We start from the raw sequence: 12,845 nt of genomic DNA, 5'->3' as shown, positions 1-12,845 counted from the left end.
ATCCTGGTGTTATTTGTCTCTCAGAAACAGTTCATAACTTCCCTTCAACTCATTCATGTCACCTCAAAGGTAAACCTGTTTTCCCATCACCTGTTCAGCTCTGATCATTCAGTAAGGACATCTCCTGGTTTCATCTTCATGTTTCCCTCTCATCACATATCCAAATCAATATCATGACCAGCAGCTTTTACAGCTGTGGCTCCAGAAAACATCAGCTGATACTAGAAAGTAATATTAAATAAGTTCTAACAACAGCTGACCAAGCTTAAACGTGCTGCAGTTGTTTAGCAAGGCATCTGCTGGTTTCCTGTTTCTTGCGCAAAGTGGGAGATAAACAAAACAAGAGAGACAGGACTTGCGACAGAAAAGCCGATCAGCTGATCATTGATCAGTTTCATGATTGAAGTAGCAACAGAAGAGGGAGGGGGAGAGAATGAGAGAAGAAGAGGCAGCTGTGCAGCGTAAAGACACAGAATAACTCCAGCTTTGTGTCTTTTTCCATTCTAGCTGAAGCACGGGACAAACTGTTCCTTTTCACCTCAATACAAAATGCGTAATAACTTCTCTGAATACGGGACGATTCCGTTTTTTACGGACAGTTGGCAACTCTACTAACTAACTTTATGAATAAAGTTCAACATCAGTAACACCATAGCACCCACCCAGCTGTAGAAACTCCATCATGCTAGCTAGTACGCAGTACGAGTTATTGTAACTGACTGTAAAAAGTCAGCATAACGAAAATAAACTACCTCTAAACTTGGTTTATATCTGACCCAGATAGACTGCAGGTCATAACTTCTTACCTGAAGTTCAGTTCACCTGACACTCGGACAGGTGGCCGCCTCGGGTCTCTCCTCCTCCTGCCTCCCCTTTCTCTCATCCATTTGCTGGCCTCTGTGGAAGCTCCGCCACAACCACCACCAAACAACTGAGTTATTTTTACACATTGGCCAGCATCTGGCCAATCCACCACCTTTCATTGTTTATACCGTTACCAAAAAAAACCATCGGCCCATAAAAACGAAAAATCACCATCAGCCCATATACGGTCGGCACAAGGTAAATTTCTTTTGCAGTTCGTCTGAAAGATGGACTTGCGCTTTGGGATCTTTAAACATCATTAGGCGCGTTGCTGCCCGCTGCCTGTCCTGTCTGTGAGTGCAGAACAAGCGCTCACAAAGCAGCAGTTTGGGGATGACGTCACACACATGGGTCCTCTGTCAGAATATAGGTCTTTGGAGCGTGATGTCACGGGGGTGGGCGTGGAAAGGATTTTGGCCTGATGCGCCATTTTCTGGGTCCAACCAAAGTGCAAGCGAAAAAGGAGCGAAGGCACACACAACAGCCATGGTTCGTTCTTGCTGTGCGGTCCGCTGCAATGTTCGATCGCACGACCAGCAAGAGAATAAGCTTAAAAAGGGTTTGTCTTTTCATTCTTTCATTCTTTCCCCATCATACAGGTGCAGTGGGCGGCTTCAACCTTTCCTGTGATGCTCACAGTGACCCATGGCTGCAATGCTGGGCTGGTTCATTCAGTCTTTGAGAGTGCAGTACCTGAAACACACACAGACAAGCATAAAGGGACAATTATGAATCACTTAAGGAGATTCTGCAATGTATACAATTTAAATAAAATGTATTTTTAGTGACACAGGATACAAACGTGGAAGCAAGATGTATAATTAGAATTATTTATAATAAATATGAATAAATTTCTTTAACCATAGAGAATGACTAAATCCTTCAGGACAATGTCACATCAATGCACTGAACTCACTATGTTATCCCTCTTACAGAGCCTCCACATGTTCTCACTGTAATTTCCCCCTCATGAATGAATTTATGCTGCACTAATTTGAATGTTCGGAGGGAAATCAAACGCATTTTACTCGCAGTACTTGAGCTGACTTACCTTTGTTTGATTGACGACTTGTATGCGCTGACTCCACAGACAAGGTACGAAAATACAGGGTGGGCCATTTATATGGATACACTGTAATAACATGGGAATGGTTGGTGATATTAAAGTCCTGTTTGTGGCACATTAGTATATGTGAGGGGGCAAACTCCTCAAGATGGGTGGTGACCGTGGTGGCCATTTAGAAGTCGGCCATCTTGGATACAACTTTTGTTTTTTCAATAGGAAGAGGGCCATGTGACACATCAAACGTATTGGTAATGTCACAAGAAAAACAATGGTGTGCTTGGTTTCAACATAACTTTATTCTTACGGTGTATCCACCCTGTATATCAGGCTACGTCAATAGCGGTTGGTCTTCAGGGTTTCTACTCTACGGCCGTATTTCATACAGGTCCACATTTCCAATGCACGCAATTTTCTGCAAGTGCCGCCGCTTCGCCTCTGGACACAATCGGCCTCTATACCGTCCGTTTTCTTTTCAGCTGCTTTTAAGCATGTTTCTTGTTGTCGTCGTTCCAACACAGTGTGTTTGTTTTGATTTGTGGACCCGGAAAATGGCGCCGCGCTCCCACAACACATTGCGGCGTGATGTCAACTCCAAAGCCCTATAGGAAAACCTGGACATTTTTATCAATCTCGAAAATCCCCCCAGATGCCCCAGACAGACCGTGAAAAGAAGACATGTCTGGGGAAAAGAAGACGGTTGGTCGCCCTAGTTATTATCCTTTTCTGCATTGCATTTTGTTTTCTCTGCCTAGTCTGTGCAGTTTTTATAATTACTCTGCCGGAACAGTCAGAAATGTTCTTTTGTTTTTCTTTTTGCCTTTGCCAGTAACTGGGATTACAGTGCAATGCAGTCAAACTTGCTCTTAGTGTTAACACACCCAAAGTACCGACAACACATTCTAGAAAAATACCAAGACTAAATATTCCAGTAGAAATACTGTCAACATCCTGCTTCTAAGGTGTAAACTTGGCAATCAAAACTAGGACTGCAGTAAAAATCTTATCCAGCAGTTCTTATGCCTTTAAAAACCACATATTGTACATCTCAAGGAAAGACACTCAATTAACTAAAGAATACAAAATAGGGTTAACTGAGTATACATAATACACATGAAAGAGACAAACACTAAGATACAGACAAAAGTTACCAGATAATTAATTGTTAGTGTATAGAGAACTAAAAGCAGTTCAGCCAGCTAAGTACAAATGTGCAGTGAAAGCCAGGCATCAGAACAACTGATATGACTCCGCACCAGACCAGCATAAAATGTATGCAAATAGGAAGGTTCCAAATGAAAACCTTATGAGAGACTTACTCAAATAAAAGGCAGTGATGAGTACTAAAATAATGGCCAATAATAAAGGGCAGAGGGCAGAATGGTAGACAAGATCCAAATGTTTACATATGGAGGCTTTACACTTTTATTTTAATTTATTTCACACACCTGAAATACACAGACCTAGGAGGCTTATGATGGATTCATAATTTATTTAGTTTTAAGATTTCAGATGAATCCGTGTGATCACACTTTCTGAATTTCAACTTTTTGTGTATGACTGATAAAACAAGGTCCAAGTGTGTATTAAGCTTCATTGTAAATGTAATCAAAATATCTCAAAATATAGACTTAAAATGTTCACTGTTACACATCTCTGAATTCAGACACCACAAAATACAACGGCAGTGCATTATTCCTAAGCTGTAACAAAAACAATAAACAGATGAAAAAAAGAAATTCACACTGTTAAGCAACCAGTTATATTTGCAAATACTTGTGTTTGTACCAATGATTGCTGAAAAGTTCTTTTCTACAATCATTGGTTTATACAGTGAATAATAATTTGGTTTATTGTAGATATTGGAAATTGCATATTGTTTGTAAGCTCAAAGAATGAAAGAAAGTAGTCTTTTTGACAGTTTTTTTTTATTTTAACACAAATTTTATAAGTAAGATAGAAAAATAAAAGATAAAAGCTACTAAGTGTCATTGCTCAGAGAGAATACTAAAAGCACTAGTTTCACTGATCAGACTTTTTCTGAAAGTGACTTTAGGTTTTGCTGATATTTTATGTAAATGACACAGATTGAACTTTTTTTTAAAAATTTGACAGGTTGTTTAACCATAGTTTGTTTAAAGACAACTCAAACCCAGAGCAGTGTTTATTGCAAGTACTAATGATACAATTTAATCAGTAGTCCTTGCAGCACTACTCATGACAAGATTTTGAAATGTATGAAAGTGTGAAACTGAAAGAATGGACTTGGCATTGTCATTGCACCTTAAGACTTTCAACATTCTCTTTGCTTAGAAAATGATGAACAAAACAAGTCCAGCTAGTTATGTCACACTTTGAAAAAGCAAGAATTTCTTGCTTCACTTACAAATAACCGAAGGCACAAGTCTTCAGTTACTTATTTGGACTCCAGCTGGTAAGGAGTCAGTTGCCTAGTTAGCCTACCATTCAGGGTGCGGTTAATACTGACTAAAAGAATACTGCTGCACAGTTAGACTCCCAAGAGGTAAGAGAAATTTTTTTATTTTTTATTTTTTAAATTCCGATATTAACACAAGTAAATATTTAAAATTATAATTAATAAGGAATTAATTTACACCACCAACATCTAATTTCTTGTCAAGGTGTCATCATTCTGCACTGACAACTCTGTATAACAAATACGAGAAAATGTTTTTGTACTTTTGCGTGTGTTTAATCCTTGTTTGAACAAAAACATATTTAACAAACACACATTTATATTTATTAAAGACTTAAATGATCATAATATGATCAAACCAATAATATACAAAACCTTTAGACATTGCATGATATTATTATTAATAAATCAGATTAAGTCATTTTTTATGTTCTAGAGTAGCAGACAGTGTCTTAATAATAAAGTACGTGGTCAAAGGAGCTTGCAAAGAAAAGCGTCTGGACTTCTTTAAGTTGCTTGAAGACGTTTCACCTCTCATCCGAGAAGCTTCTTCAGTTCTAAGGTCAAATGGTGGAGAGTCCCAGAAGGATGCCAATGTTCACATTTTGGACAGAGAGGACAGATGGTTTGAAAGAGGAGTGAAAGAAGCCATCAGTCCACTGTGAGCGACCATCTTTGAACAGAGGCGGGGGTTTACGACACCAACTCTCTGCCATCTATAATCCAGTTTTGAGATCCCTTCCAAGACGCCTTAATGCCCACTCACATCCTGGGCCATCTGACCTCAGGAATTCGCATGATAAGGTGGGGCCAGGTTTCACAATGAGCTCACCCAAAACTCTGGCTGATTGGGACCCACACCCAGTTTCACACCTTGGCTCAGGCGATTAGAGGATCATCAGGGGGTCCTTTTGTCCCTCTGTAGGGGGTCACTCCCACTAGGTTTATATCTGGGACTCTCCACCATTTGACCTTAGAACTGAAGAAGCTTCTTGGATGAGAGGTGAAACGTCTTCAAGCAACTTAAAGAAGTCCAGACGCTTTTCTTTGCAAGCTCCTTTGACTACGATGACCTGGATGACTGAGAACCTTCACAGACAATAAAGTACGTGAGAGAAGGCTTTTATTATATATGTATGTTTATTATTCATGATGTCACTAACACTGTGTTGAGTGTAAAAGCTGTAACATAGGGCTGAGACCAGACTTCTTACTGGTTATAAATATATTTTTCATATGACAGTCATTTGAATTAGATTCAGAAAGAATAAAAATTTTTTTTATCACTAACTAAAATGCTGCTGCACAGTCAATTCTGATACGCAAATACATGTTAAAAATACAATGAATGCATAATTAGTTTACACCAAAAAGGTCAAAGTTTTGTATGTTCTAATTGATTTTATAAGCTTTGAGAAGTCTATTAATAAGCCGTAGATTCATACATTCTTAATTAAATTGGGAGTTTTCATCATCACATTTCTAAATTTGGATTACTGTTTTCTGAAAGTTTCTCACAATGTTAGTTTTTCCTGTTCACATTCAGGTATTTTTCTCAAATTAATCAAATGCATTTTTGAATGCCATTGTTCATTTCACATTAGACTGTTAAATAACAAGAAAATGCCTGCCAACAATGAATTGGTTCACTTTTAAAGCCAAAAAAGTTGTATGCTGAATGTGTAATTGAGTGGTTCTTTGTATTTTGAATAATAGATTGCCCTGCTTAGCTTGTCAAGGTGTGGCCACTCTGCACTGACAGCTGAATGTACAGTGAATATGAAAAAAAGGTCCTTGTACCTTTGCTCTTTGGAATTTCAAAGAATTCCAAGTAAAGAAAAAAGCTCAACTTAACAAATACATACTGATATTTATTAAATACTTAAATGGCTTCTAATTGCAAACAGTCTGATAGAATAGAAAGATGGAATAATATGATTATAAATTCATGATATATATAGTTTTAATGTCAGAAAATGACAAATAGTAAGAATTTTGATCACAGAACACACGAGAGAAGATTCATATTTTGTTATTATTTATTCAATTTCATTATACATGCTGTCACACCATATGCCTGAGACCACAGTTCTTAATTTGATTATTTCTTAGTAATATATAAGTATAAACATTTCAGATGAAAAGAAAAAGTATTTCTCAAACATGTCCTCTGTAATTTTAGTTTATTCATATTGTGGCAGTTTTGTAACTCTTTTCCACACCTGTTATAAGTGAATGAAAACTACTGCCAAACTGAGACATAGAATAGAAAACTGAACCAGAGTCAACAAGTAAAAAGTCATTTTGTTTTGTTCATACATTTTTGTAAGTGCAAATTTTACTTCTTTGGGAAAATTTAAACAACACAAAACAAACAAACAAACAAAAAACTACAAATATATTTATGGAGGGTTGTGTTTTACAGGAACCAGGCAGAGGGAGGATGGAACCTCTTACATTCCTCCTCCTATTAGCAGGTATTTCTTGGGTTGTATCTTTCTGTCATTTCACTCTCTTGATATTTGTGGTTTCATGTGTTTGCACGTATGTGTGTGTGTGAGAGATTGAAAGACAGTGCAAATAGAGCGATGATGCTAATAGCAATTTATATTTAAAATATATGAAAGTATAGACTGAATTTGTATAATTTTGCTTTTTGCCTAAATTCAGATGAGAATAATAATCCAATTAATATTCTACAGGACTAGTGGGAGCAGCATCTACTGACAATTCAACAGCAGGTAACAAAAACAGAAGCTGAAGGAGCCTAGAGCTGAATGGGCTAAAAGATTTCCCCACCCCTCACTCCCATTCCTCTGTTCGACATCCCTCCACCCCCCACCACAATTTGACGTAACTAAAGAAACTTTAGTGTAATGAAACTAATGTACATGCTTTTAAGACAGTGTTCTTTTTAATGCACAACTATGTCAGCATTTTACTGTATTCAATGAGTAAAATACTGAACAGCTGAGGTGGAAGAACATGTGGGCATGGGGGGCTCCCATTCTATTAACCCAAACCCACTAACACTTCTATTTTCAGTTAGCACAAGCCCATCAGACATCAACATAACATCAGTACCGAGCAATGCAACCTCAAACAAAATCCTACCACCACTAAACTCATCTTTACAATCATCAAACACCACAAGCTCATCTACAGTTAATCATGCTTTTACTGCCTTATAACTTCTTTTTCATTTAACCTCACCACCAATCAACCCAGTCTCAATGGGAAATGCAACCTCACCAATGCCTTTTCTTTTTACAATAATTACCTTTTATTTAACACAGTCGCATCTCTGGTAAACATTACATCAGTACCAAGCAGTGCAACCTCACCACCAGAAGGTACAACTCCACCAACAGTTTTTGGAACCTCAGCACCAATAAACTCAAACATAACCTCATTACAACCCACCGCAACATCATCTTCAGATAATCTAATACAAATCGTGCACATTCAATATATGAATGACAGTTAATTTATTATGTTCCATAATCCACTAAAAACATTTTAAGTAGTGGACTTTAGAACAAAATGAAAATGAAAATGAACTGCAGTATATATTCCTTTGTCTAAAATGCTTTTATTCGTGTCTAAATTATGCCTCTGTATTCAGTGTCATTATTTTATTTTAAGCAAAGATCATGATGAGCAGATATTGTAAACACAGGAGTAATAAAAGTTGCTGTCCCTCAACAGAAAACATCACATCAGCACCACCCTTACCATCGTCTCTCAATGCAACCTCACCTCAAGTCAACATGACCACAATACCACTTAACTCAACCTCAGCAGGTAATGTGACATCAGCACCCCCTGCAGCAACAATACCAGTCAGCATGACCTCAACACATCTAAACGCAACCTTACCAGGTAACATCAACTCAGCATTACCTTCACAAACAACACCAGGCAGCATGACCTCGCCGTCACTCAATGCTACATCACCAGAAAACGTGACATCAGCACCACCCTTACCATCGTCTCGCAATGCAACCTCACCTCAAGTCAACATGACCACAATACCACTTAACCCAGCCTCACCAGGTAATGTGACATCAGCACCTCCTGCAGCAACAACACCAGTCAGCATGACCTCAACACATCTAAATGCAACCTTACCAGGTAACATCACCTCAACATCATCCTCACCAATAACACCAGGCGTCAGGACCTCGCCGCCACTCAATGCAACTTCACCAAAAAACGTGACATCAGCACCACCGTTACCATCGTCTCTCAATGCAACCTCACCTCAAGGCAACATGACCACAATTCCACATACTTCTCCGGGTATAGTGACATCAGCACCACCCTTACCATCGTTTCTCAATGCAACCTCACCACAAGGCAACATGACCACAATTCCACATGCTTCACCGGGTATAGTGACATCAGCACCACCCTTACCATCATTTCTCAATGCAACCTCACCACAAGGCAACATGACCACAATTCCACATACTTCACCGGGTATAGTGACATCAGCACCACCCACAAAACTAGTCAGCATGACCTCAGTGCATCTAAATGCAACCCTACCAGGTAACATCACCTCAGCACCACCAGCACCACTCTCACCAACAACACCAGTCAGCATTACTTTATCACCACTCAACACAATTTAACAACAGATCAACTGTCCTCAATACCACTTAACCCAGTCTCGTCAAGATGACCTCTATGCGACTTAGCACTACCTCAATAACAATAAACACAACCTTGCCTGTGAACATGTTGTCAACAACATTAAACCATAGAACAAGTTGATATGACCTTATCATTACTTTACCCATCCACAGAACCAGTCAACATGACCGCAGCGTCACGCAGTACACCCAACATGACCTCACCAACAGTCAAGCCATTATCTCCAGACCTAACTTCGCAAGGAACATCCATACTTTCAAATGTCACCTTTTTTAGCACTACAACTAAAGCTACAGCTCCAACCACAACTACAACTGCCGCGCCAGCACAAGCACCTAAAATCAATTTAGGATTTAAGCTGCAGCAAAACTTTTCACCAGAACTTGCAATCAAAAGCTCACCAGCCTTTAAACAGTTAGAATCAAAAGTGACTGAACAGGTGAGTTCTTGGAATTTTTTTAACCTTCCCAAAAAGTCTACTTATCTAAACGTCTTTGTTCTTTTGATCTGAATGTACTTAAACAATAGATATATAAAAATATGAATAAATACAATTCTAGCTGGTTACTCCAAATAACTAAGAATTTTATGATGAGCAAGGGAACGTATACATGAAACATAAAATGTATGAAATCTTTGTGATATGACTTATATGAACTTGATTTTAAAATATTTGAAATTTCATTTTTTATGATATGTATTTATATATCTTTCAAAACAATTTATTCCTAGCTCAACAACGTCTATAGTAAAAGATTTGGATCTAGCTTTAATCGAACTGTCATCAATAGTTTCAGGTAAGAAACACAGCTTAAGATTACTTTCTAAGACTAAACATTTATTAGCTACTAACCATTTAATGATCAAGGAACTGACCTCACAGACCATTGTGAGGTAAGTTGACTAGTTTTAGTTGTTGTGCAAAGGTACTGTTTATATGGCTACAGAAACCTACAATCAACTGAGACTGAAGAATTCACTTGGAACAGTGACAAAACATTTCTCCCACTGAAAACTTATGTCCAGATGAAAAGATTCAACTTTTTTACTATACTGGATGATTGAGCATGCATCCAGACAACTAACCATTTACTTTTTATTTTTAACAGTAGATTTAATAAGTTCATTCTTGCCTTCTTGATGTAAGGCTAATCAGTGATAAAGAATTGACAAATAAAATGAAAGCATAGAAAATCACTACATTTTTCCTTTACAGTCAAGGATCCATTGTGGTTGATGCTGAGCTGATATTCAATAATGTCAGCACATTACCAAATATCAGCTCTGCAGTTGCAACTTTGACAGAAGCTGTTGCAAGCTCAACTTTTAACCTCTCAGTTAACACGTCATCTATTTCAGCAAAAGGTCGGTCCTCATGTAATTTGTTGTTTCATCCTTCCTGATCATTTATTGTCATAAATTGTGATTTTGGATGTTGATCTCAAATATATGATAATAAGGAAATAGTCACAAGACTGTGCAATGACTTATTTAATATTGTGATTTCCAGCTGTGACAATAGCACCAACAGAACAAATCACAACATCATCTTCAACAATGAATCCAAGTACCACACCAGGTATTACCATGAAATAACTATGAATTTTTACATGTGATTATCACAAGCATGTAACACCATCATACAGCCTCACTCTTATAACCATTTTATCCAGCCTCACCACCACTCAACACGAGCTCTGTGCTAACAACATTTAATGTGATATTGATTCCACTGAACTCAACTAGAGATGGCACGATACCACTTTTTTATGTCCAATACAATACCGATATCATAAATTTGGATACCTGCTGATACCGATAGGAATCCGATATAGTTTATTTTTAATCAATAAAACAGTTTTTTTAATATCTTGCTGCATTTTGTATAGGTTCATACTCACGTTTTAAAAACAAAACACTAAAGCTATTCTGTTATACCTGTATGTAAAAAACACACTGCACACAAAATATTTCATAGTTCAGCAATACTGAGCTAATAAACTTAAACCTACACCATCCTCCCTATTCTGGTATTTTAAAGAGTACTTAGCAGAAATATTAAACAACCTAACTAATAGGGTTGCAAACTCCCAGCAAAAAAAAAATAAAGATAGGGAACTACCCCCCACCCTCTGCCTCGTGATGCTTAATCAACGTAATCAACCTTAATTTAATGCACGTGTAAAAAAAAATTGCACAGAAATCAATTATTTTTCTACAATAATTAAATAGATTCAGCATCTTTCTTCAACAGAATTGCAGACTGCACAGATGGAAAAGGTACTATAGCTTACTAGGGTATATATTAGACTTAATAGTTACTATATACAGTAATGGACTTCTATACATTTTACCTCTGATTAAAACTTTGGTTGTAAGATTCAGATAATTGTTTATTAAAAGCTAGACATTTTAAATGAGAATAAAAAAGAAACATATTCTTTGGGCCCCCCTTTTCCCTGTTAATGCCCTACCTGCCCCCCTGGCAAAACCTTGCTAGACCCGCCCCTGCACAGTTACCAGCCGTCAGCTAGAAAAGGATCCTGGTGTAGAAAGTAATCTTAAATAAATTCTAAGAACAGCTTATCAAGCTTAAACGTGCTGCTGTTGTTCAGCCGCTGGTTTCCTCTTTCTGGTGCAAAGTGGGCGATAAACAAACAAGAGAAACAGGGCTCGCAACAGAAAAGCCGATCAGCTGATCATTGATCAGTTTCATGATTGAAGTAGTAACAGGAGAGGGAGGGAGAGAGAAGAGGCAGTCGCTCCATACATCGGTTGTTAAGCTTAATGTGGGAATGCTTTACAAACATCCAGAGATGAACTTACATACTTGCTTTACTTCTCTCTGGGATAACTTTCTCGGAGATGAAATGCCGGTTTGGTAGTGAGGATCCAAATGCTGACCGCCAACAAGTCTCGCACGCCACAGCCGCTCTATCACGTGACGCATACTGCTCCAACGCGCTAAGGTTATGAGCTGAGTTACGCCATGTTGCAAGTTTTGTGAAGTGCTTTTGTGATATTTAATGGATCAGATTACATTTTTTATTTCTCTCCAATATCCGATCAAGTAATTTATGTCAGTATCAGACTGATACCGTAATATCGGATCGGTCCATCCCTAAACTCAACTTCAGCCACACCAGATAACATGCCCTCAGCACCATCCAAATCAATAGCACCAGTCAGCACAAGCCCATTGGCACTCAGTACAACCTCACTACAAGTCAACATGACTTGAACAGCAGTTAACCCAGTTACACCAATTAAGGTGACCATAGTACCATTAGTACCAATGGCACCATTCAGCATGACCTTACCAGTAGTCTCTACAACCTCACCACAAGTCAACACACCTTTAACACCACTTTACATGACCTCACCAAATCACCTCACTATAATGCTCACCAACAGCACCAGTCAGCATGCTCTCACCCCACTCAGCACAACTTCACTACAGGTAAACATGATTTCAACACCACTTATCCCAAACTTATTTGTAGTCAGCATAAACTCATCAACACTCAGTCTAACCACACAAGTAAAGAGGAGCCTCACCTTTAACCTCTATCGCCAGGAAAATCAGTGTCTGTTAAATCAATCCATGACTATGAGGAAACGTGTTTTTCTTTAATAAAATACAGAATGTACCAGTTTATAATAAAAGTGAATGTCCTATCTGTGGCATATTCATGAAATTCTTTAATTCTCCATTTGTAAAATTAATATATTGTAGCTGACATTTGTTCCAACTATATCTATCGCCTCAGCTACTGCCAATGCCACGAATGCTACCTCAAATGCAGCGACAACTTTGGGCTC

The 12,845-nt window shown here is 38.1% G+C and overlaps 1 protein-coding gene across 1 annotated transcript in view; it reads left to right on the top strand.

The window, feature by feature from the left end:
* Positions 1–4,319: 4,319 nt before the first annotated feature.
* Positions 4,320–12,845, top strand: part of LOC102298533 (mucin-5AC) — a gene marked incomplete in the record, with an annotated part of 11,491 nt that continues 2,965 nt past the window's right edge. Inside the window, 10 exon segments of the mRNA XM_014335462.2 lie at positions 4,320–4,451; positions 6,790–6,841; positions 7,067–7,105; positions 8,073–8,168; positions 8,247–8,918; positions 9,176–9,462; positions 9,756–9,820; positions 10,240–10,388; positions 10,534–10,602; positions 12,794–12,845. Coding sequence (XP_014190948.1) covers positions 6,808–6,841; positions 7,067–7,105; positions 8,073–8,168; positions 8,247–8,918; positions 9,176–9,462; positions 9,756–9,820; positions 10,240–10,388; positions 10,534–10,602; positions 12,794–12,845 — 1,463 coding nt within the window.

This window comes from Haplochromis burtoni, unplaced genomic scaffold, assembly GCF_018398535.1.
Source record: "Haplochromis burtoni strain Fernald_Lab_line unplaced genomic scaffold, NCSU_Asbu1 Contig_110, whole genome shotgun sequence".
Classification (NCBI taxonomy): Eukaryota; Metazoa; Chordata; class Actinopteri; order Cichliformes; family Cichlidae; genus Haplochromis; species Haplochromis burtoni.
This window is presented reverse-complemented; position numbering and strand designations above follow the sequence as displayed.